We start from the raw sequence: 27,287 nt of genomic DNA, 5'->3' as shown, positions 1-27,287 counted from the left end.
AGTATGTCCTGCATTAAGTGAGGTATATATTTATACTTGTTTCAGACAAGCCAAGACATAATGGCGTGCAGCTCTACACATCTATGACAAATTCCTCTGACCCCAAAGAAGGAAATCTATGTCACAGTGTAACAGGACGTGCTGACGGTACAGACATCCCTGATGTGCTGAATGTCACCTGTCCCGGGACCTGGCGCTACCTGACTCTCTACACAGAGACTGATAATAATGGAGAGGGTGCTCTATTAGAATTTGTTGAAGTACAGGTGTGGAGTAAGTTACCTGTTGGGCGTGAATTAGTATATATATTCAAGAAACTTCATTTTATAAAAATACCTAGTAATAACATTGTGTCATTTTACAGTAAAATACAACTTTATATATATTACAAACTGATATTACCTACACTACTTTTCTGTTTTTTCTTTGTCAATAAGTATATGTTTTGTTGTGAACTAGGATTCACAAACCACATCACACACGTCGCTTTGGAGAACTGTGTTCAGTTACCTTATGTCCCAAAGAACCGCAGATAGTTGTATCGAGTCGGACTATTGTGTTTCTTCGGGTTATTTTATATGAAGATGAATTTTCACTGAACTTGTGTTTGTAATCTATTATATTGATTTTCTTTAAAACGTCATGCAATTTCGCTTGCAACTCGCCGTTATTTACAGCGCGGGAGCCTCGACAGTGACTGGTCAAATTGTTCCATACTTAAAATATTACTGACAATAGGTTTTTGGTATTTTAAATGTATATAGTTGAGCTGCAACTACAATGACATGATACTGGGACATATTATTCCTTATAAAATAACAGTTTCAGAGAGAATTCTTAGGATCATTGCATCAAAAGTCTTTAAACTTTTTTGTTAGGTATTTTCTAAGCGAATCGCCGGTAGTTCGGGAAAACAACCGCGTTTAGAGCTTTTTGCATTGCTATATCACGTTTGGTTCACAAGAAAATCTGCATTTAAAACAGTATGTAACGGATTAGGAAAGACAATATAAATCGCAAGTCATCAGGTATAGTTAATTTAAATTGTCTTTGACCAAATTTATCACCTGAAGGGATACATGCAGTTTGTTCTGTACATAATTCTTGAACATTTGTACTTGTGTACTCATGGTGTCTGTAAATATATGTTTATTTATTCGATACTACCTAAGACTCTATATATTGCACTGGCATGGCGAACCGATGTGTACCGGTGTAGTGGTATATTGATCCACGCCTAGTTGTGGTAACTCAATACATGTAGTTTGTAATTAGAGCATGTGCACACTTTATACATGTGACCTTTTTCACATGTTGACCTACCGCCGTGTTGCATGATGTTACAAACTTCAGGGATGAGTAAATAAAACACTTTTGAATCAGATGTTGGACACAATGTCCATAATGATGACAGTTGGCCCTGTGTATCACATTAAATAAACAATCATTATTACATGTACACTTTACTTTAATAGTGACATTAAGAGATGACTGATAGATAGTCCAGCACGCCACGCTGGATATTATGAAGAAAACTATAACCAATAATGCAATAACCGTCACTGCAGGAAGAGATCCAGGTAACTATGTAGATCACAATATGACGTTCCTATTTACTAGTATGCTCTTCTGGGTATTATGGATCAAACTGTGACAAGTCCTGTGCTGCACGTCACTGCAAGTCCGACTCCAGCTGTGACGTCATTGGAGGACTGTGTGTTGGTGGATGTGCGGCTGGATATCAGGGAACAGACTGTATTCAAGGTCATGTTTATTCAAATCAGATTTAATTGATTTAATAAATGCTTTGTGTTTATAGATGATTCATCACCATGTATATGTCTGAATGCGTATAAAACAAACTAAAATTATCGTCAAGATATTTTGTACATTATGTCACTTTCTTACTCAGATATGAAGATTAAAGAATTTAGATAGCAATATTCCATCTTTATGACGGTGCTCAGTAAATCATACCATACATCCAGTGATTGACATCAAGAGCACCGATATACGCAATGGGGATGTTATGACATGCATCATTAGCGAGTCTGACCACCCGGTCCTGTTAGTCGCCTCTTACGACACGAATAGTCGCCTTAACATATCATAACACATTATACATAATATTTGTCTCAGCTCCTACGGATTATTTTTGAAAATGTATATTAATTGCCCATAATATCGAATATTTCGTTTCCTGAAATCACCGTGTTTCATAGCTCATTCGGCCAAATGTCAAAAGCCACGTTTTGATACACAACGTGAAGCAACGCTTCATTAATTCGTCATAGCATTATCACATCACGAGTTAACATTGTAATAATGCTACGGCTGAATACCGCTAAAGTTTAAATTCGGATGAAATACAGACTGCTGACTGAAAGTTATATATACAATTCATACACGCATCCGTATTGCTTGGAAGCAACAAGTCTTTGGTTCGTTAGGCTGACGACACTGAGTCATATCAAGGACTGTTGATTTAAATTACAAGACTTATTCCGTTTTGTTGTCTTCTCATGGAGTCATCTCACATTGAAATTTAGTGAATATATAAACGTTTATGTTTGTAAAAAGAAAAAAAGTTTGTATTGATGTTTGGCCTCTCTTATGCCAATCCAAGCTTACGAAATAGCTCTGTTATCATAAATAATGTAAATTCGGAAATGCTAAAATATATATACCTTTCGAACTATGAATAATGTAGCGAATTTAGCGAAGTAAACACATTGCTCACCATCTCTTTCAGCCTGTGATCCTGGGAGATATGGAGAAGGATGTAGCAAGTCCTGCGGGAGGCGTCGCTGTAAGACACCATCTGACACATGTGCTCACGTGACTGGCAGGTGTCCTGATGGGTGTGCAAGTGGTTTCATGGAAAATGACTGTTTCCAAAGTAGGCATATTGATTTATATTTCTTCACGCATTTCATCAATGTTTTGTATTGGTAACAGTTTATGGTGGTGATTTAAGCATTTCAATTCAGAGTTCATTGAACTCAGTCCAGTGATATAAACTGAGGATGGATGAAAGTTTTCTTATCAGTTTTCGGAAATGGTAAAATTATCACAAACGAAAAATAGTTCAAACGTTGAATTTGGAAAATATAATCATTTGACGAGATAGAAATGCTGCTATATACAATAATCAAATGGCAACATCGCAGTTCATAAACATGGGGGAATTTACAAAACAACACTCATGAAGAAGCGTGAATAAACACGATAATATCTGTCACTTAATAAATATCAATAACTCACTAGCGTGTCTGTCCTCAATTGTCAAATTATGCATGCGTACACACGACGTCGCTGAAGTCGGGGTTGCCTCGGGATCGTGTCCCTATGCCGTTTATCGATGCTTATGACCATGTCACTCACTTGATTGTCTGGTCCAGGCTTGATTATTTACAAACCGCTATCGTACGGCTGTAATTTGGCTGAGTGGGGCGTTGAACAACCACAAAACAACTTGTATGCCAAAGAGCAGTCACATAAGATAATTTTATATTGAGGAACCTGTTACCTAGGTGTAAGGATAGAAGACAGCAGTCTTCCATGGTTGTGACGGAGTCTTCCAGATCTTGGCCTGCCTGCGGTCCTTCTATTCACCCTGTCACGCCGCATGAATCTGCTGAAAATCGTTGAAAAGTTGATTATTGTCCCCAAGTTCAAAACACAAATTGCTCTCCCTCGATGTAAAGCGGGTAGCCTTGTCGCCTTCTTGAGCGTTTCACTGTTGACTGATTACCTTATTGTGCTATGGTGGCCTTATTATATCCCTATGTGACCAGGTATCATGCTTCTTGTGCAGTGAAAGTTTGATCAATGAAATCCTTTTACGCGTGCAGCATCGCCAAAAGGCAGCAATTTGCGACGAGCTGTAACAAGCTACGTTACATCGAACAATATTGGAACCTCTAAATCATTCTGTCAACGTGAATTGTGTTTGGTACTAAAAACATGTTTCCATATACTTTGTATTGATCGTCAGTTTATGATATCGACTAATCGAAAAATGTGTAATGTTTACGTTCCAAACTGAGTGGCAGTTTGTAATTTACATTACAGGTGTTATAATTTCAATCATGTCTGCAGCTAGGAGAACTCTTTATGAATTACTTTCAAACTTACACCAGTTTCACTTATGTCTTATTCAGCGTGTGCTCGTATGATGTACGGCCCTAACTGTGCCAGTAACTGCAGTTCCCGACACTGTAAGACACCCTCCTCTACATGTGACAGAGCGACAGGACAGTGTCTTGGTGGGTGTGAAGATGGATGGAGCGAAATAGACTGCTCTAGAAGTAAGTCACCCTGCACCATAATAATATAATAAACAATAGTGATTGCTTTGTTTTTCCTGTTGATGTGTCGTGGAATTATTCACACCTGCTTGCGAGTCAGGTGTGATATTCTCACACGACAAACGTTGACAGGTGACCTTATTGTGCCATGGTCGCCTTTGTGTATCCCTATGTGACCAGGTATCATGCTTCTTATGCAGTGAAAGTGGGATCCATGAAATCATTTACAGTGCAGCATCGTCCAAAACCCAACAAATTTGCGACGAGATCTAACTAGCTACGTAACGTCGAACTATGCTGGAACCTGTAAATCAATCCATTAACGTAAATTGTGTTTAGGTCTAAAAACATATTTCGGTATACTTTGAATTAATTGTCAGTTTATGATATCAACTAATTGAAGGCTGGGTAATGTTTTTCTTCCAAAATGATTGACAGTTTCTTTAATGTAATTTACATTACACGTGTTATAATTTCAATCATATCTGCAGCTAGGAGAACTCTTTATGAATTACTTTCAAACTAACACCAGTTTCACCTTTGCCCTATTCAGCGTGTACCAGTATGATGTACGGCCCTAACTGTGCCAGCAGCTGCAGTTCCCGACACTGCAAGACACCCTCCTCTACATGTGACAGAGTGACAGGACAGTGTCCTGATGGGTGTGAAGATGGATGGACAGAAATAGACTGCTCCAGAGGTAAGTTACAGAACATCACCGTACCTGTTGTCTGTATGACACTCCCTATTTGTAGTTGGGTCAACACAAGAATTGGATGTACGATTAATTTGACATGGAACATATATTTTGGTGTTCCTTTCAGTTCAACAATTGACTTGTCTTTACATGTGTTTGTGACGTGTGCCAGCGCTGGGACATGATACGCTTATATTTTCGTAATAAGTAATACCCAATTAAATATGATCAAAATGACACTCAGGAATTAATTTACTTTGGAAGTCATCATGCACAATGTGCAAATAGTCTCTCAAACGAACTTGTAAGTCGCACCCTGAGGAGACAAACCAATAGCTGTATGTAGTTTGAATGTGGGTTCAAATGACACTTAAGTACTGCAGGTATCCACGCAACCCTGAAAATGGTCCACGTAAACATTAATATATCTCAAGGATAAAGTTAATTCTGAAAAAGCATGTCCAAGGGTTGTAAGATGTCTCTCAGACCATCATTGACTTTGGGCCTTCACTCGGCACGGGTGCTGGTAGTAGGCAAGAATATGTTACATTGTTCCCGGCACACCTGACGTCATCACTTTAACTTCTCTTCGTGAGGAATCCTGAAAACTCCAAGAAGCCATCAACATCAAACGCTCCAAACATCAACCGTGATTAAGGCTGAGTGAGATACCCCAGCTTCATAACCGTGTCAGAATCTACATCAAAACGTCGCTATATGCACGTACTGTTTATAGAAGTTATCGATTCATGTTGTGAACACAACTTCGCAACCTCGTCAAATTCTTGTTTAGATATTTACCGTGATATAATGCATTGCAGCCGTCTCACCATATGTATATGGGTTATCAATTTGTTCATTTTCATAAGAGCATCGTTGTGTGTCGATACATGTATCTCATGAAGATCTGGGCAGAATAGATCTTCAGCAACCCATCCTTGACGTTAAAAGTGTCTATGCTTGAAGTAAGAGGCGACTAACGGGATCGGGTGGTCAGGCTCGCTGACCTGGTTGATGCATGTCATCGATCCCAATTGCGTGGATCGATGTTCATGATGTCAGTCACTGGATTGTCTTGTCCAGACTCGATTATTTGAAGACCGCCGTCATGTAGCTGAGAGCGGCGTTAAACAACAAACACACAAACAAACAAAACCATATATTACTATTGCGTTGAAAAGAATCTTCCGTTGTCAATAGGAACAACATTCAAGTAACCATTAAACTTAATAGAACATGCACATCGGATCTTCAGTGTGCAAGGTGACACAGGCTTTATTTTACTACAAATCTGAAAACTATGGTATCTGTATATTTTGAAAAAGAAATAGTTTTGGCGAGGAAAATATTCTTGTCGTGGTTAAACTAACTCCTAACAAGGCAAACAGTAATCGCCTAATCCTTCATTCTACCACTGTTTAACAGACCCTTTTGTGGTACTTCCTGATCTCATTTGAATTTTCTTTCAATTTTGTGTTGTCAGACAATATTAAAAAAATTCCAGTCTAAGGGTTCCAAAATTCGTAAGGAAATCGTGAATCAAATAAACTAGTTTACATCTAAACTGACATATATATGCTATTATATGATTCAACATTTGACATTATATTTATATTGTTCAGTATTAAATATGTACTGTTTTTGATTTAAATGTAGTCAAAGATGTGATTTGACTGATTCTTTTCGTTTTGACTGTTGCAATGAATATTATTATAATTCCAAATGCTAAAACTAAGTTCGTTGGTGCAGTGCTAGCAAACTGCCCTCCAGGAAGGTATGGACCAGGATGCACTCAGTTCTGCAATTCCCGCAACTGTGAAACGCCATCACCTGTGTGCGACGTCACTGGTTCCTGCACCGATGGATGCCGGGATGGCTGGACGAACGTTGACTGCAGGATACGTGAGAATTAGTTTGAGAATGTTTCTGATTAACTTGTGCAAATAGTGCCAGTTTGTTCCAAACCGTGACATTAAATTGAGTTGAATTAAATTTAGATTGATATTAAATATTTTAACAGTTAATTACTCACCCCACATACTGATAAGGCAAATCTCCCTCTTGAAAATCATTTTTACTGAAATATTTAACCAGTTGCATTTTTTCTCTAACCTTTCTCCTCGCGAAACAAAGATACGTGTACATGTAAGATGATTATCAAATTTACTGATCTTAAAGCATGTCCGAGCGGGAAGTATGGTCCCAACTGCAGCAAGTCTTGTGATTCACGTCATTGTGAAACTGCACGGGTGGCCTGTGATCACGAGACAGGGACCTGCGCCGCAGGATGTCGGGAAGGATGGATCGGAACAGACTGTACCCAGAGTAATGTTTCCTTAAACCCAACCTTTATTTGTAATAAAGTCTTAAAATAACCACACAGGTTATATTAATATACATATGTGGTGGTTGTTAGTACAACCTTCAGCAGACATATCAATAAAAATGTTATATCGAAACTAGAATATGTAAACTAACTTCTTAATCATATCATTTCATAACTGAACACCTAACCACCTTCAGAATGCAAGCCTGGAACCTATGGGCGTGACTGTTCTCGTTGTGGACACTGTGACGTCACGTGTAATGATGGAGATGGACGCTGTCCGGGAGAATGTCTGGACGGCTTCACTGGTGACCGATGTGATGTGGATGTCAGGGGTTTGAATACTTTTTAGTCGTTTTTCCCCAAAAATATGAGGTTTACGAATAAGAAAATATCAATTATAGTCCTGTCAGCATGTATTGATGACGTTTGATCTCTGCACATCTATCATCAAACACACGTTATATATTCCATGTAATTGTTTACGTTGTCATATGCTGATTTTATTCACAAACAATGTTAAACACCAGACTAAAGTGACTTTGTATCTAATCCAGTATCTCCTGTTACAACCGGCGTCATTGGGGGAGCAGGAGGAATTGCTGTAATGCTGTTGCTGATTGGTGGGCTGATGATATGTCTGCTGAAGGCTGGAAGGTAACGCCTTCATTACTTAGTTTTGTATGATATTAAATAACAGATTATTGACATTGTTTTCTTTGCTTGTGGAACAAACAGCATCTACACGTACAATAGTCATGTATCATACTTCTACCACAATTTTTGTTTTAGACTGAAATGGATTCCCACAACTACCACAGACCCTCAAGAGTTGAGAAAGACGGACACGCCACACACTGGAGAGATGTCTACTCATGCGCCCACTTCCGATGTGAAAGATCAAGACTATACAGAATTGAATGACTTCACCAGAGAGAACGACAAGTCACCGTATGATGTTATACAGAACGAAAACAACCAAATCTAAGAAAAGATGTACGCACCATGTCACGGATAGTGCAACATCTGAATATATGACTTCAGGATTACTTCATTGGTATATATCCATATACATTAGAAAGCAAAGTACCAATGTCAAATAGAAAATGTCAAATTGCAGTGCTGATGCCAGCTGCTGAAATGTCTGAAAACCCTTTCTGAATATCGGAGGTGCCTTTGAAAAATACTTAATAGTTCCCTCTCACTCAAATTACCAGTTTGCAAATATCAAGCTGAATATCTAGTTATGGCCTTTGGCCGTCGTATGTAAAAGGGTATTCCACAACAAAAGCGTGGTATTCCGGCTGATGGTGACGCTATCCAGTGACCTGTTGAAATTTGCCAGACGGAAACGCGTGATTATACGGAAATAGTATGATAATAAATTGTGGCAGATAAAATATTTAGGTCGTCCACATAACGTCCTTTTCAAAGTTACAATCTTGGATAAATCAAATAACACTAATCGTGTGCTGTTACTAGCTGGCATCTGAAGGGAAAACATATATTATTATTGATCAATATTGTGAATTTTATGGATTTACCCCCAAGTCGTAATAACCGTGAATGTAAATAAGTTGTATTTCAAATCTAATTTCGATTTGACAATAACATATGGTTGAGGCAGCACTAATGTCAAAACGATGTTTTCTTCCTGTTATAATTCAACTCTCTCTCACACCCAAGTCACTCGCGTTATTTGTTCTTGTTATTTTGAGCACAATTATGGCTGATAAACAACTCTGGATAAACATGAAATGTAGAGGGCGTTTGTTGTATTGATCTATACCCAAACGTTTGCTATACTTGAGGATTTTGTTTGTTATTCAACGCTGCGCTCTGCAAAATTACAGCTATATGGTGGCGTTCTGTAACTATTCGAGTCATCGGGCCATCCAGTGATTGATATCATGAATGTCGCCTTTCTCGACGATCATTGTCGCCTTATAATTGAAGAACATAGCAGTGTTTAGACCTGCAAGACACCTATGACCGTTGGTTCGAATCCCTATCTTTGTGGTTGGTGGTGGGTTTAACCAATGTGGTTAACGTCTGATGCACACTCTTCAAAAAAGAAACGCATAGTTAAAAAATAAGGATATTTATTAAGCGGATGTAAAAGTATCTGCACAGAATATGCGTGAACACAATCAAATGAAATTAGACAAAGTGATCGACAAAAGCATTGTCGTCATTGTCAGCATTAATTCAGTTCAGTCATTGCACATGTGTAGCCACAAGGGGGCGTCATGGTCCACTACATAAGAAAGGTAACAAAACTAATCCAGATAACTTTAGAGGGGTATCTCTATTGTGTACAATTAGTAAGGTTTGCACAGGTGTCTTAAACTCAAAACTTACAAACTGGGCTAATATAAGAAGTTAACTACCCGAGACACAAGCAAGCTTTAGACAGGGATATTCTCCTGCTGATTACATGTTTACGTTGAATGCAATTGTTACAATGTTTATCGAAAAGAAAAAGGAAAGTATACGTTGCTTTTGTGGATTTAAAAAAAGCGTTTCATTCAGTTAATCACCTTCAGCTATGGGAGTGTCTGCACGATGTAGGCTTGGGTGGAAAGCTAAACAGAAATCGGAGCAGGTGTTTTTTGTTTCTTCCTTTGGACCATGATGATAATGTAATACATTATCTTATACACATATGACTAGCATACACACATGACTAGAAATAACACAACATGACTAGAATACACACGACATGACTAGAATACACACAACATGACTAGAATACACACAACATGACTAGAATACACACAACATGACTAGAATACACTAGACATGCACAATCAAAACCACGTTGATAGAGGTTACTTGTATTTCAGAGAACATAGTAATCTCATCCAGTGACTCATTAAAGTTCATGTCTTCATGGGTGGCCCGCATGTCTCAGACACGAACAGTGTGTCACTAACACATGCATAATAAATCGATCTTAAAAAACTTTTACAACCAATTTCCTTAACATGAATGAGATAGATATTGGAACGATCTAAACCCTAAACAAAATGATGTGTCAAGTACAGAAATTTACCTATTCTACCTATTCTAAATGAACATTCATGTTCAAAATATACGCACATATCAATCAATAATGTTATCGATAATTACATCTGCTTGGTGGGCCCACATAAAGCTTTTGTTCTCACCATCTGAGTTAAGTACATGCATGTTATACTACTCAACGTTTGCTAAAGATCACGTTTAGATGATATATAAAATCCAACAACAAATAAAGATAAAAATATCCAAATGTATGGGTAACAGTATTGTCACAATGATTGGGTGGCCCCTTTACGACCTCACTTTTATAATGAACGGACAGAAGCTTGCAGTCAATGGTACAATGTATCGTGACAGAATCGCTGCACATCATTATCAGAGACAACAAAAACATTTGCTACTGAGGATTGCAACAACTGAATGCCTTCTCAGCTTCAAAGACGTCGTTTGACTACCAAAGAATTAGGCAACTGCAAAGGCATGCTTGAAAATAGGTCAACACGTCAAGTTGCAAACGACTTTGGTGTCGGCCAAAGTGGGATCAGCAGGGCAGGGAATCGATACCAGACGTTTGGATCAGCTGCCCAGCGACATGCAGGTGGTCGATCGCGTTCCACCACACACAGAGGAACAGGTTTCTCTTGATTGCAGCAAAACATCACTTTGTGGCTGCCACTACACTCAGAAATGACCTGTAGAACCCAAATGGTGGTTAAATGTTTACTCAGACAGTGCGTTATCGTCTCCTTGAGGCTGGTGTCTGGTCACGATCTACGCATTTTGCGTCATCAAACCTTAACCCTATCGTAGACAAGTGATCGCATCACGTGGATCACATACGCCCTACTGAGATTCGTGCTTTTAGGACCATGAACTTGATTTCGTGATTTTTTTGCGTTTCAGTTTTGGTCAGACACTCTCATTTTGACGGGTGGTCTGACTGATTATTGGTCACATGTTTACCTGTTTGTTGGCATTGTGTGGCACTTGAGGACAGACTTTTGTCCATTAAAACATTTCTTCACGCAATATTGTCTTTCGCTATTGCAACAGATGAACATTATTTGACATATTACCTTTTTTCCAACTTTATGTAGTATATGAGCATGGACATGGTGACAATTGGTATACTTATTGTTAGATGCAGATGGTAAAAGTAAACACTATGTAATAAATCACTTTAATTATCAGCAGATAATCAAGCAAAGAAGTCTTATGATTATAATAAGTAGTAATGAAGAATCTCTACTAATTATCTGAAACAGTTTATGTACAGATTCAGCAATATATGTACAGTTTTTGCAGTTATATGTAACGTGCATGCACGAGGTTGTGCGTCTGTATGTGCGTATGTGCATGTGCGTGCATGTGAGTATGTGTGTGAAAGCTTGTACTAGTTCGGACTATTGCCGGTTTTATAGTGCTGAGATATCACGCCGTAGTAACGTACACATCCTACTCAGACAGGGTAGACTGACACTAAGCTGATCAGTACTTGTTGTGGCCCCTGAATCGAAGCCAAAGTGTAGCCAGGATGCTCCCCGGGCAGACCGTAAATCCGCTCGAACGCAGAAACGGTCTATTAATAGTAGGTCATCATTGCAGGTAAATAACGTTTTGGACATATTTCTTTTAATCAATGAGTCATTATTGCTGTAGTTGTTGATAGCATGCTCAGGTGTGTTCTTAATGTGACCACATCTGACACTATAGTGTCATGCAACATGTAACAATCCTGTCTATATTTCTTCATAAATTTGGTCCTCAATAATATCACTGTCAGCCTTTGTTGCCACATCAACCGCAATATAGTTGTTGTTGCCGATGCTGCATCCATCATCGTGTGCAACCTCGGATACAGATGTGTAGTCAGACGCCTGAGTGATATTTTTGTCAACTGGCCCTTGTGAGTCCCTCACCTCATCCTTCTGAGAAGTGCCAATCCACATCAGCCTGTGCAATAGATTGTAGTGATGTCTTGATACGTTGTAACATCATTCAGTAGGATTAACGCATGTTTTATTTGATAACAAGTATAATGATGTGTTTGTAAGGTTCACTTACCTCCCTTGTCTTACAAGGCACACGTGGAGTACAATTCCCAGGATCACCGTGAGACCAGTTCCCACAGCTACACCAATAATACCAGTTGTTGTAGGAGAAAGCTGTCCCCCTGTGGGTGTGGTGGTATCAGGCACCGGCATTTCTTAAACACAAGACATAAACATAGAAACTTTTTACAAAGATCATTCATATAGGTAGGGTCTCTCTTTCTTTGTCCCGACATGGGTACAATGTGTGAAGCCCATTGCCGGTGCCCCCCGCTGTGGTATTGCTGGAATATTGCTAAAAGCGCAATTACAGACCAATGCCAGTCACCACATCTTAGCAAACACTGCTTACCAAACATTTCCATCTTGACAGTCCCAAAGAAATAGTAGTTTCTATAAATCGGCGCGAAACGCTGACAGATCGAAACCATAACCTTTTAGAATATTCTTGATGTTTTAAATGCATTACGAACAATGTGCATGTATCTTACTCTGGGTACAGTCTATACCATTCCATCTTGCCATACAGCCTCTAACACACTCCCCTGTCACGTGGTCACAGCTAGAGTTGTCTCCCTTGCAGTTCCTATTAAGGCAACTGTTACTACAGTTGGCTCCATACTGGCCGTCATAACACACTGAAAAAAACGTGCATGTAATGTAGCAGTCGTATTACGATTGACAAGTAGTACACACTCGCATTTGAATGATTATATCATTTAGGTCTTAGACACTGACTGTAATAAGAAACAGTGAACTTGCACTGACCTGTCTCACACGTTTCTGTTTCCCAACCAGGTAGGCAGACTCCACCAGGACAGACGCCGCTCACGTAGTCGCACGCCTCGCCCTCACAGTGGCAGGAGTTGTCACAATCAGTGCCGAAAGTACCAGGACTGCACACTGTTAGGAATGTAATACATGAACGGACACTCGTGCAATATTACGTGCATTTGGATGAAGATATTTGTAGAGACAAAGACGATTTGACTGTATACCTTGTACATTTGATTACTGCGTCTTAACCTTTTTGAATTAGTGAAGATAAGAAAATGTACTAACCCATTAGTAAAGTCTACTGACATGTTTTTGTCCGAGTGGACAGTGCTATTCACTAAGTTAGTAAACTTTACAACTATTTCTGGCAGTGGTTGCAAGTCGCGTGAACGCCATTTGTGTGCATCCTGAGTGATTGTTGAACACCCATCAACAACAGTCACCTTGGAATCTTCTTCTAAAACTTACTTAAATCCTACAAACGTTGACCCGAAACACATCACCCATACGACCGAACGTTTAAAATATTTTTGCCGATATCGGTTGCCATTTAGTAAGTACGTATACAATACAGCAAATTTATATGAAGGGTAGATTTCACTTTCATGGCCTCGGAAGAGTAGAATTCAAAATAGGTGATTAAATATTAACTATAGAATGTATTGATTCCATTACGTAAAAACAACATAACACAGATGCTGGTTTTATTGAAGTGATGTAGCAGGATTGACCATGATGGTCTCTTACCCTGAGCGCAGTCTTCTCCGCGCCACCCCGGCTGACATCCTGACTCACACCGGCCTGTGTCCCCGGGACATGTGCCAAAATTTCCTTTACACATCCGGGCACTGCAGTCACCCACACAGTCAGCGCCGTACTCAACCCCCGGGACACATGCTACAAACAAAACATAATACAATGATAATGTATGTCTGGTAGCCACCGAAGATTACGCGAGCGCATAAACACACACGCACGCACACGGGGACACACACACACACACACACACACACACACACACACACACACACACACACACACACACACACACACACACACACACACACACACACACGGACACGGACACACACAGAGACACACACAGACACAGACACACACGGACACACACACATACACACACGGACACACATACACAAACACATACACACACAGACACACACACACACGCACAAATCCCACGAGGAGATAATTATAGGTCTTCAGCAACCTATGCTTGTCGTGAGAGATGCCTAATTGGTCGCCTGGTCCATACTTGATTAGTTACAGACCCACTTCACTTGGCTGGAATATTGCTGACAAACAAACGTACCTACATATAATGTTATCAAACACTACTTCTGGTTAGGATTGGCAACAAACCTTCTGTGCAGTCAGTGTCTTTCCATCCGGGCCTGCAACCACTTTCACACTCCCCGGTCACGTGGTCACAGTTGTCTCGTGAGGCCTCGTTGCACTTCCTGTCAGAGCACATTTCGGAACAGCCGTCGCCATACGATTGTAGGCATTCTGTGATAAATGGCACATGCAGTAATCCAATAAACGAACATGCATGCTGACAAATGATTCTATCATGTATACAAAACTGCCTGTGTGCAGGTGATAGGTGTATAATTATCTTACTGTGGCTGCAGTCTGCTCCATTCCATCCTACCCCACAGCCTCCAATACATTCCCCTGTCACGTGGTTACAGCTAGAGTTGTCTCCCTTGCAGTTCCTTTTTTGGCAACTGTTACTACAGTTGGCTCCATACTGGCCGTCATAACACACTGAAAAAAACGTGCATGTAATGTAGCAGTCGTATTACGATTGACAAGTGGTACACACTCGCATATGAATGATTATATCAATAAGGGTTTAGACACTGACTGTAATAAGAAACAGTGAACTTGCACTGACCTGTCTCACACGTTTCTGTTGCCCAACCCGGTCGACAGACTCCACCAGGACAGACACCACTCACGTGGTCGCATACCTCCTCGACACAGTGGCAGTACTTGTCACAGTTAGCGCCGAAAGTACCAGGACTGCACACTGTCAGGAGTGTAATACATGACGAATAATCCAGATTGTTCACTTTAAGGACGCAGGCCCATAGAAGATATTATCACAGAAATACTTCCCAGAATATACATCACAAAACAAACTGAGCAACACTGCAGGCGGAGTGACTGTAGCTCTATTGAATATTGTTTGCTAGATTGCTTGTTGATATATGGTGTCTGTTCACGCGGTCAAAGTGTGAAATTAACTTTTCTCTCCACATAATATGTTGCTATCATTATCAATAAATATAGATTCCTATTTTTCTGTCCATAAACATTTCGTCATCTTTAGCTATGATCAAACCAGAATCCGATCACCATAAATTCACAAAAAATATGAATGTTTAAAGAATTGACATTAATTATAAGTTCTATGCTGATATAAAAAAATTCATTACCAAATTCAACATGAGAACATGAACAGATTATTAGAACACAAGAAAACCAAAAAGTGTTCATTGATTTATACCGTCAACCTCCACTTCACAGAAATCCATTATCGGCATGGTATAACCGTCTGGTTCGTTGTTCACAGTGGCGGTATACAGGACCAGATAACGCCCTTTACCAGGACACGAGACTCTCAAAACATCAGGTATGTCCGTCCCGTGTCTGTTCCCTGTGACGTAGTAGCAGTTGACTCCATCAGTTGGGGAGGCGTCAGTATCAGCTATGTAGATCCGGATACCATTCCGACGTACTCTCACTGTTTCATGTGAAAATTCTTTATGAACATTACATGATTTACTCTGTGAATCCTTGTCTCGTCTTTAGACAATATGTGGACAATGCTCAACCAGTGCAAAAACACTGGGATTACCCAACTGTTATGTGTTTTAAGGAACTTATTTCGCACGTGACGCATCAGTGTCAAAAATCTGTCCTATGCAATTCTCTATTTTGACTTTTAACATACGTTCCAGTATTTGTTTCAGGTGAGCAATTGACTAGCCTTTTCATATGTTTGTGATGGATGGGGCAGGATACTCTAAACTCTTCAAGAATACCTGGTATAACTACTATTTGATGGTCATTGATAAACACCTGTTCAATCTACATTCGGTATCGTACAATCGACTCTGTGTTTAGCAGAGATTTCTTACAATTGTTGAATGAATGTTTTCGTTTTTGTTTCTACAGTAACTTCGGAGCACCCCCTGATTTAAATTCGTTCCTAATGACAGGGCTGCGTGGACGGGATCAAGTTGAGCAAACCTCATATCATGACTGATCTACCACTACACCTGTCATAGTCATTATTAAATATTATAAATCACCAAAGCACTCGTCGTCAATTACCATATTCGCCTTGATCTAAACAGGTTATGCCTGTTCGCCTTGATCTAAACAGGTTATGCCTGTTCGCCTTGATCTAAACAGGTTATGCCTAAACAAATACTTATTATGCAAAAGTGTTTGAGAAAAAATCAAGTGTCTCATAACTCGTTTTATTGATTAATTCACTTTCTGTGTTGGACGTGATGGGATGACTGTTTGTAGTTTGTGACGTAGGTTTATTTTAAATGCATAATAAAGTTTTTTACAAAAAACCATACCCTACCATACACAGTCCTCTGAAAAGCATTCATCCCCGCTCCCACAGCCGCCGCCGACGTTCTCCCAAATATCGCACAATTTACAAAACCTGATGTTAACGACTTATTAGTCACTAACTGATTTTATGCATGAAAGAAACATCCCATATTTGTCTTGGATCATGTTGCCTTTGGTCATATGCATCATACTCACAGTCTTTCCTGAAGTATATTGTGACGTCATGTATCGCTGTCCTCTCCCCCAGATCCACCCGCCACCATACAGACGTTATAAAGTTGTCATTGAATGCTGAATGAAAGCATAGTAGGCTGTAATCTGCCCTGGTGTTTCCGTTGACAGCATTGTTCGGTGGACGAAAAGCTGTACTGGCTGATGTGGGTTTGTTGAGTGCTTTATTGTCTGCAATACGACATACCCAAGTTAGGAAGGAGGAATGAATTCACGTGTCAGAATTTGTATAAAAACACTTCTCGGACCATATGTTAGTGGAAGTTTAGTATTGTAGGTTTAGAACAGGCGGTTGATAGTACATTTATGTGATATAGTGGGATGTGTTTATAGGAAGTATAACAAATCTATGTCCATCCTTCAACGAGCTCATCGATCTTTTAACTTTTGATTTCAATCTTGCCCTCGAAAAATTTGTTAATGTTCTTTGTGCCGCTGCCTGTATCAAGGTACCTTGTGTTAAAAGTTCACCCCGAAATACGGGGTTTTATAATAGTGAATGCAGACGAGCAAAACGGGAAGCGAGGCGATACATGAGGAAATTCAAAGAGAAGAAATCTAACGAAAATAAGTTGATATTTTGTAAAGTGAGAAACAAGTATAAACATGTTTGCAGAACAGCAAAATCAAACTATCAATTTATGACACGAACAAAACTAAAGCTATCTCTATCTGATTCAACCACATTTTGGAAAGAGTTATGGAGTATATCAGGTCGTAGGGAAACAAAGAATAACATAAGTAAAGAGTGCTGGTTTGATCATTTCACAAACGTTTTTCAGTGTACAGATGTATTACATGCTGAAGTCGAATGTCAATGTGATGAAGATTTTATACTTGATGAATTTGACCAGTGTATTTTGGAGTCGCCGATTACCGACTCAGAAATCCACAAGGCTATAAATCGTTTAAAGAATGGCAAATCCCCTGGTGTTGATGACGTGGTCGTTGAAATGTTAAAATGTTGTGAAAATGTAATAACTCCTTTCCTACGAAATTTGTTCAATAAGTTATTTGATTCTGGATTATTCCCTCAGAACTGGACGAAAGCTATTATCCTTGCACTACATAAGAACGGTGACAAAAATAATCCAGATAACTTTAGAGGGATATCTCTATTGTGTACAATTAGTAAGGTTTACACAAGTGTCTTAAACTCTAGACTTACAAACTGGGCTAATATAAGAAGTAAATTACCCGAGACACAAGCAGGCTTTAGACAGGGATATTCTCCTGCTGACCACATATTCACGTTGAATGCAATTGTTAACAAATGTTTATCGAAAAGAAAAGGGAAATTATACGTTGCTTTTGTGCATTTTAAAAAAGCGTTTGATTCAGTAAATCATCTTAAACTATGGGAGTGTCTGCACGATGTAGGCTTGGTTGGAAAGATGATGAGAGCACTTAAGGGAATCTATGCCTCCGTGAAAGCGTGTGTGAGATGTAATGATAACATTTATACGGCATATTTTGATTGTCCTAACGGTGTTAAACAAGGCTGTATATTAAGCCCTCTATTAGTTTCCTTTTTCATCAATGAACTGTCAAATGATGTTTCATCACATGGGAACACGGCGTACACTTATTTCCTGACTTGTTTGAAATATTATGATTATTGTTTGACGATGATGTTATTCTTGTCTCTGACACAGTAACTGGTTTACAGAACCAACTTAATATTCTTGATAACTTTGCAGATTCACATGGATTAACGGTTAACTTAGATAAAACGAGTGTTGTTGTATTTAGACAAGGAGGGCGGCTATCTGTTCATGATAAATGGTTCTATAAAGGCAAACGTATTTCAACCGCCAACTCCTATAGATATCTTGGGTTTGTATTCTCATATACATCAAAGATGAACCAATGTGTTTCAGATCTAGCATCAAGGGGTAAACGAGCTTTAATGGAAATATTTCGCAATCTACGGAAGATTGGTTTTGTTGACACTTCAGTTTTCTTTAAAATATTTGATACTCAGATTCAACCTATTCTTTTATATGGTGCGGAAATATGGGGCGTAGACAGATTTGGAAAAATAGAACAAGTGCATATTATGGCTTGTCAGAAGTTTCTTAACGTTGGTTTGCAAACCCCAAATGCTATTGTGTATGGGGAATGCGGTCGGTACCCACTACATGTAAATGCTATGTGTCGTTCTGTAAAGTATTGGCTAAAACTGATTGAAATGGACGAAGATAGGATACCAAGAAAATCTTATAATATGCTTGTATATAACGACAAGTGTGGTCGTCATAACTATGCTTCTTCTATTCGTTCCATATTATTTTCTCACGGATTCGGAGTAGTTTGGCTCAGTCAAGCTGTTGGCGACAAACCATCATTCATGAATAGTTTTAAAAACGTTTTGATAAATATGTTCTACCAATCATGGAATAGTACTATCAAGGCTAGTTCTAGGTACATTCTGTATAAAGAATTTAAAAGTCTCCTGGAACCAGAAAAATACCTTTCCATTATTACTGAAATAAAATATCGAAATGTTTTGATAAGGCTTAGAGCCGGGCTACTAAGACTTTAGGTAAACGAAGGTAGATGGGCTGATATTGATTTACGTTCACGGCTCTGCCCCATATGTGAAACAAGTATAGAGAATGAATATCATTTTATTTTAGAATGTGAATATTACAACAATATTAGACATCTGTATGTACCAACAACATTTTGCCATAATCCAAATATGCAAAAAATTTAAAACGCTACTGTCATCTTCGTGTAAACAATTACTTGGAAAACTATGTAAATACCTGTATTACAGCTATGAAAGAAGACGTAATTATGAAAAGCCTGTAAACCTGTAAATTTGTACCTGACATTACCTTTTTTCATGTACCACACTATTTCAAATGTATGTATTGTATATGGGCCAGTGGTCTTGGTACAAATAAAGACTTCTTCTTCTACCTATATGTCTAGCATACTGTAAATTAACTTACCTTACAATATTGGAATGTTATTGGTCAATGATGTTTTGATTAATGTCCTTGTACACCGCTACACTAGTCTAGTCGACAAACAGACATTTCGCTGATATCCGTCCGATATCTGCCCCGAACTATATATTAACACAGACTTTAGACGTTCAACATTCACACAGTCTCAGCAAATGCAAATCGTCGTATGACACTATGGCCACAAACAAACATAAATTAACCATTATATTTAAGAGAAAATATAATATAAATTGTGTATAATATCAAGTCAAACAGTTTGCAGTTTGTCAAAGATTTCTAACATACATTGCTGGCATGTGGGTCCTGACCATCCGGTGTTACAGCTCTGTGATTTGCACCCATCCGAAGTATCACAGCTGGCCACTAGACAGTTACATCTGTAGCCACACTGGTAGCCGTATGTACCATCAGGACAGCTGCCTGTAACAAAAGTATTATATCAGAGATTGACAGTGACACTCGTAGCTGTATGTACCATCAGGACAGCTGCCTGTAACAGAAGTAATATATAAGCGATAGACAATGACACTGGTAGCTGTATGTACCATCAGGACAGCTGTCTGTAACAGAAGTATTATATCAGAGATAAACAGTTACACTGGTAGCGGTATGTACCATCAGGACAGCTGCCTGTAACAGAAGTATTATGAAAGAGATAGACAGTGACACTGGTAGCTGTATGTACCATCAGGACAGCTGCCTGTAACAAAAGTATTATATAAGAGATAAACAGTGACACTGGTAGCTGTATGTACCATCAGGACAGCTGTCTGTAACAGAAGTATTATGTAAGAGATAGACAGTGACACTGGTAGCCGTATGTACCATCAGGACAGCTGCCTGTAACATAAGTAATATATAAGCGATAGACAATGACACTGGTAGCTGTATGTACCATCAGGACAGCTGTCTGTAACAGAAGTATTATATCAGAGATAAACAGTTACACCGGTAGCGGTATGTACCATCAGGACAGCTGCCTGTAACAGAAGTATTATGTAAGAGATAAACAGTGACACTGGTAGCTGTATGTACCATCAGGACAGCTGCCTGTAACAGAAGTATTATATAAGAGATAAACAGTGACACTGGTAGCTGTATGTACCATCAGGACAGCTGTCTGTAACAGAAGTATTATGTAAGAGATAGACAGTGACACTGGTAGCCGTATGTACCATCAGGACAGCTGCCTGTAACAAAAGTATTATATAAGAGATAAACAGTGACACTGGTAGCTGTATGTACCATCAGGACAGCTGTCTGTAACAGAAGTATTATATCAGAGATAGACAGTGACACTGGTAGCTGCATGTACCATCAGGACAGCTGCCTGTTACAGAAGTATTATATAATAGATAGACAGTGACACTGGTAGCTGTCTGTACCATCAGGACAGCTGTCTGTAACAGAAGTATTATGTAAGAGATAGACAGTGACACTGGTAGCTGTATGTACCATCAGGACAGCTGCCTGTTACAGAAGTATTTCATAAGAGATAGACAGTGACACTGGTAGCTGTATGTACCATCAGTACAGCTGCCTGTAACTTAAGTATTATATAAGAGATAGACAGTGACACTGGTAGCCGTATGTACTATCAGGACAGCTGCCTGTAACTGAAGTATTATATCAGAGATAGACAGTGACACTGGTAGCCGTATGTACCATCAGAACAGCTGCCTGTAACAGAAGTCTTATGTCAGAGATAGATAGTGGAACTGGTAGCTGTATATATCATCAGCGAAAGCTGCCTGTAACAGGAGGCTTATGTCAGAGATAGATAGTGGAACTGGTTGCTGTATAGTATAAATCATCAGCGAAAGCCTCCTGTAACAGAAGTATGACATCACAGATGGTGACAGTCAACTCTCACATCTTGAAACGGAAAACTCGCCACTTCATTTACAGTTTGCATGTTGAATGTATCTTTGCATAATAAGCATTCCTAAAATTAACCATATGTATGCTATTTCCCTAGTTTAAATCTGATAACAGGCTGTTTATTCAAATGGTCTGTTCTGCTTCTTCACATGAGCAAGCCACTTTATTGCGTAAACGTGTTCGTAGCCTATATGGTGTAAATAGGTTAGCGTCATCCCCAAGCGATTCATAAGAATTCAGCGGCACGACTGACATTTTTAGAGTTGTAATCAATATTTACATAAGCCATTTTATTTTATGATACCTGATATCCTATGAAGCAAAGTATTGGTCACGAATAAGGATATCATTCTGTGACGTCACTAACACATCATTAACATGCTGACACACAGTGATGGAAATGTGACATGAATTAGGATATCATTCTGTGACGTCACTAACACATCATTAACACGCTGACACACAGTAATGGAAATGTGACATGAATTAGGATATCATTCTGTAACGTCACTGACACATCATTAACACGCTGACACACAGTAATGGAAAAGTGACATGAATTAGGATATCATTCTGTAACGTCACTAACACATCATTAACACGCTGACACACAGTGATGGAAATGTGACATGAATTAGGATATCATTCTGTAACGTCACTAACACATCATTAACACGCTGACACACAGTGATGGAAATGTGACATGAATTAGGATATCATTCTGTGACGTCACTGACACATCATTAACACGCTGACACACAGTAATGGAAAAGTGACATGAATTAGGATATCATTCTGTAACGTCACTGACACACGATAGTAGAAACTGGACACGCCACAGTATAGCGACTTCTGGCACCTCAGACGACTACGTCACCCATGTCTCCTATCCTGAAACATGGCGTGTAACAAGACATTATATACTAGATATACTTCCAAAATAATAGGTAAGGTTTCAAATATATCTTGTGGTATCAAATGTTCCTTGCATTCATAAGCGTACCTGCTACACCGTCTAGCACACAGACACAGATCCACAGCAGGACACCGAGCCTGTGTCCCTCCATGTTGTGAATATGTTCACCGGGAAGTATATCGCTGTGTCCTACGTAGTGTACGTTTATTAGTATTTACTCAACGCACGGATGTAGAATGTGATCTAGTCTGTGTACAAGGTCATAACAACGGACAGCTAATGCGGCATTGTGTTTCGGGCATATTTAAGGCAGACAGGATTGTTTTGGAAAGATTAACATTGGGAATCCCATCAGACATATTTGAGTTATTTGTGTTACTCTTTGTATTTCATGTGACCCATTCTTTATACATTGTTCAGCATCTACCTCATATAAGATCCAGCAGACCGACACATTTCCATAAAAGGAGACCTAGACTGTTCCCATCCATGTTGACGGGTGAACATGTACACAAGGACGTTTACTGTCTTATCCCTCATATTAACTTGTAAATCACATGATACAGTCGAGATTACGTATGAATATGAAACGGGTTTTGTCGGTCAGTGACTCACGTGTAATCCACCAGGTAATATAGAAGTGTGGTTCCTTCCTGTGCCAGTTTCTGATCACAAGACACCATAGACTCAGATAAAGATATGTTAAAGACAATGATACGGACAGTGCCGAAAAAATATTAAGTGGTAAGAACTCACCCGTAAACCTGATTTTCATAGAATTCTCCCTGTGTTATAAGCATCAGAATAGTAATAATTGTAATACTGTTATTCCAGATACCATAAACGAGTCCAGAGCTTGTTAGACGATAATTCCACCATGATTATGGAAATTACTCGATTCCGATTCGTCAGTCAGAGGTATCAAATCACAATTACAACCTCTGATTAAAACAGTCTATTTGACGTACGGATGAATTCGGAAACATACACAAGTACTTTCTCAGTCATTGTCGGCAGAACATACACATACAATAACACGAGGCATTCGTTATAATATCACCATGATGATCAGGGCATCATCAGGTCATTGATCCCGGACCCTGACATCTATGATAAATAATAATCTTTGGGATGACAACCAGCTTGTTTGAAAATAATGTGCATTACTATAGCACTGTCATGGCATTGGTCCCGGAACTGCTTTTATTTGTTGAGACTTAAATCAATGGTGATTTCCATTTAGAAAACATTTAAAATGGTTATATTGAGAATATTGTTATGAGTGACGTTGTATATTTTGGTGGTTCACAAGGGGTCCAGATTGGGTGGACGACGTTATGCTTGATTGAGTTCATTCGTGACCAACTCGTGTTATTCCGGGACAAGCCGAATAGCGACTCGTGCCCCACCCATTGCCATTTTTGCGACCGGGCTCCGTCTAAGCGCAAACGGGCATACCTAAAACAATTGTCAACTCGTTGCGTAATGATTCACACATCTTTACCCATATATTATATATATTTTAGATGCAATTTAAAGCACATCGGGACATGCGGAATTATACAGTATGATTGAACACATTTAACTGTGTGTTGGGTATATTTTTAGATGCAAAACTTATGTAAAATCAAAAATTATTTCTGAGGGATTCTTTGACGAAGAACTTGAAATCATACGCGCATTCTGATTGGTTTGTCGTATTTTCGCACATAACATTCATCGATAGGGGGACGAGTCTTCTTGCAGATTACGGAAAGGGGCGAGTGGTGACGAATGGATTGAGTTAAGCAAGCTGTCTGAGGGGGAGAAGCGTGCTTGTGGGGTGATTGGAATGTGAGTTGGCTTGGTAATTGATTGGTGTGGGCCGATCAACCTTCTGTTGTTGTGTGCTGAAGTAGATAGCTTACTTGGAAATATGTATCACCATATGAGGGCAAGTTATCTGATAGAAAACGAAAAGGAAAAAGAATTGGATAGAGAGAAATATGGTATGACTGAACGAGGGCAGTTCCGCCCAGCGTTATGTGTGGAGACAAAGTTGGACAAAGGACATGTCACTTTCGTCGTGAATATTGTGAAAAGGTCCTGTCGACGCTTCGAATGAGGAAACGTTTGTTATCCAGTTATCCTGTGAACAGTGCTATATAAGTTTGGAACCTGTGAAATAGGACAAGAACTGTGTGAGGTTGAATACGTTGTGAATGTAATGTCAAGGAATCTGAGGTGACTATTATCTGTATTGTACATTTGCCATATTGCTTTGCCTAAACAGATTAACATTGTATGTGAGTGCCTTGCCCAGTACTGAGAATTGTTATATACTCATCAGTCTTTAAATTATTGAAACTATCTTTAAACTTCAGAGATTGTTGTTTGATTCGTGTAATGGTTATTCGTGGTATTAGCGGGAACCCCTGCCTTTCATCTCACGCGTAATAAATGGGGGCTCGTCGATTTATGCACCTATTTATATCATAAGGGATTCATTGTAAGCTGGAAACATATTTGTATTAATTACTCCCTTCCTCTAATCATTATTCAAAAAGAAAAGTCCCGAAGATCACAGCAATCTTGTTTTCTTTATATGTCCAATATGTGTTTCATATCTGTAGCATCATGAGTTTTATACCTTGTGAGTTTATGCAATCAGTAACTCAAACCATTATTAAAAACTTGTCAAAGGCAGAGCTGAAGCAAGAAGCTGAGTATCATATTAACATAGATGAGGCAGCTAAAAAAGCTGTAATTCAGATAGTATTGTGGGGAGAACTAGTTAGCAAAACCATAGTTCAGGAGAGCGACACATTTGATGTATTTCAGAGTGAGAAAGTTGACAGGGAAATGGAATTGCTTTAAGTAAAGAGAGAAATAGAGAGAAAAACAAAAGTATAAACGTAAAAAACAAGAGAAGGAACGTGAGTATGAACTTGAGAAACAAAAAAATCAAGAGAAAGAACGCGAGTATGAACGTGAGAGACATGCGCTTGAAAGACAAGAAAAAAAGCGGGAGCATGAGCGCGAGATGGAAAAACTATGAAGAGGGGGTGAATTAGACAGGACTAGAAACAGAAATGTTGAGCAGGAAGAGAACATTGCCCAATTTATTAGATTTGTTCCTCGCTTTCGGGAAAGTGAAATATACACTTACTATGCTAATTTTGAAAAAAACTAGCAACAAATTTAAAGTGGCCTGGGCATTGTTGGACTACTTGGAGTATGAAGTTGTTAAACAAGCTATTTTAAGCGCTTACGAACTTGTTCCAGAAGCTTACAGGCCAAAGTTCAGATATTACAAAAAAAATTGAAAATCAAATGCATGTTGAGTTTGCTAGGGTCAAGGAGACAAAGGACGTAGGTGGAAACTATGACAAACCAAAACAATTAATTTTGATTGAATACCTCAAAAGGTGTATTTCAACTGATGTTAAGGTGTATTTGGATGAGCACGATGTAAAAACGTTGCGGGAAGCGGCTGCGTAAGCAGATTGGTACACACTCACTCACACTATGTTCAAGGAATTTTCAGTCTAGAGTTAATCATGGCTGAGGTCGTTGTAGTGGCAACAATTTTCAGATCGTAATTTCAGTCCAGTTATCAAAGCTATGGTCAGTCGTGTGAGGGTCAGTCCGATCACAAGTCTGTGAATAATGGTGGACAAAGTCGTGGTCAGTCATTAATGGGTTCTTCCAATTACAATTCCGGTCGAGGTTAGCAATTGCAGTTACTCAGCTAGTAACTCAGGTAGTCAGGACAACGGACACGGTAGCTGTGCTAATGGTAGGAAAATTCAAACTCAGAATGGAGTGTTTAGTAAGACACCTAGTAGTTTACTCAGTTAGGACATACCTGTTGTTGAGTGCAAGGAAGAAGTCAAATTTGATAGGTCTTAGGCAATTTACGATCCTTTCATGTCCAAAGGTGAGATCATGATAGGCAGTGGCGATCCGAAGGCAGTCATTATTCTCAGGGATACAGATGCATTACAAACTCTCATACTGGAAGGTATAGTTCCTCTATCAGAAGAAACTTGTACAGGAACAAGTGTACTCATGCAAGGTATAGAATGTAGTGTTGTCCATGTTCCTCTTCACACAGTAGAGTTTAAGTCAGAACTTGTTGCGGGAACAATTGTTGCAGGAGTTGGAACACAACTTCCGGTGTCTGGTGTTGATGTTTTGTTAGGAAATGATCTGGCTGGAGGTGAGGTTAAACCTAAGGTTTCAGTAATCAGCGCTGGCCCTATTATGTGTGATGAACCTATGATATTTGTGGATTAATAAGTGATGAGAGTTCAGCCACAGCTCAGGTTTTGGATCAGGACATTGTAAAAAGCATTGGTTTATACCCTGCATGTGCTGTTTCAGTCAGAGAAAGTAGAGTTGGCAGTTGAAGTTCAGTCAGAGGATATAGATTTGCCAGTTGAAGAAGGCCATGCAGATTTGTCAGAAACATTTATGTGTGGTTTGCATGATGTAGG

The 27,287-nt window shown here is 39.2% G+C and overlaps 2 protein-coding genes across 2 annotated transcripts in view; one reads left to right on the top strand and one right to left on the bottom strand.

Annotated features, from left to right (window-relative positions):
• LOC124147611 (multiple epidermal growth factor-like domains protein 10) overlaps positions 1-9,097 on the top strand; it is a 305,895-nt gene extending 296,798 nt beyond the window's left edge. Inside the window, exons 15-18 of the mRNA XM_048400597.1 lie at positions 7,186-7,332; positions 7,531-7,668; positions 7,891-7,990; positions 8,126-9,097. Coding sequence (XP_048256554.1) covers positions 7,186-7,332; positions 7,531-7,668; positions 7,891-7,990; positions 8,126-8,321 — 581 coding nt within the window. The 3' untranslated portion in view covers positions 8,322-9,097. The remainder of the gene's footprint in view (positions 1-7,185; positions 7,333-7,530; positions 7,669-7,890; positions 7,991-8,125) is intronic.
• A 731-nt stretch (positions 9,098-9,828) lies between these two features.
• LOC124147612 (multiple epidermal growth factor-like domains protein 10) lies at positions 9,829-22,974 on the bottom strand. The gene is made up of 12 exons (XM_046518294.2): positions 22,897-22,974; positions 20,298-20,432; positions 16,999-17,205; positions 15,719-15,955; positions 15,104-15,238; positions 14,827-14,973; positions 14,566-14,712; positions 13,933-14,082; positions 13,177-13,311; positions 12,900-13,046; positions 12,422-12,563; positions 9,829-12,310 (listed from the first exon to the last, which is right to left on the bottom strand). Exons 1-12 carry the CDS (start codon positions 22,958-22,960, stop codon positions 12,097-12,099), a joined length of 1,860 nt encoding a protein of 619 aa, XP_046374250.2. The 5' UTR covers positions 22,961-22,974; the 3' UTR covers positions 9,829-12,096.
• Between the last annotated feature and the right edge of the window lie 4,313 nt (positions 22,975-27,287).

Source organism: Haliotis rufescens, unplaced genomic scaffold (assembly GCF_023055435.1).
Source record: "Haliotis rufescens isolate VD_foot unplaced genomic scaffold, xgHalRufe1.0.p SCAF_2, whole genome shotgun sequence".
Taxonomy (NCBI): Eukaryota; Metazoa; Mollusca; class Gastropoda; order Lepetellida; family Haliotidae; genus Haliotis; species Haliotis rufescens.
This window is presented reverse-complemented; position numbering and strand designations above follow the sequence as displayed.

Excerpts from the sequence above, each read along its gene's own strand:
- LOC124147612 (XM_046518294.2), bottom strand. The coding sequence starts at position 22,960 with ATGGAGGGACACAGGCTCGGTGTCCTGCTGTGGATCTGTGTCTGTGTG. Across the intron at positions 15,956-16,998 it reads AATATACTTCAGGAAAGACT|TGAGAGTACGTCGGAATGGT; the intron begins GTGAGTATGATG and ends CACATGAAACAG. Across the intron at positions 15,239-15,718 it reads CTGTGAAGTGGAGGTTGACG|TGTGCAGTCCTGGTACTTTC; the intron begins GTATAAATCAAT and ends CACTCCTGACAG.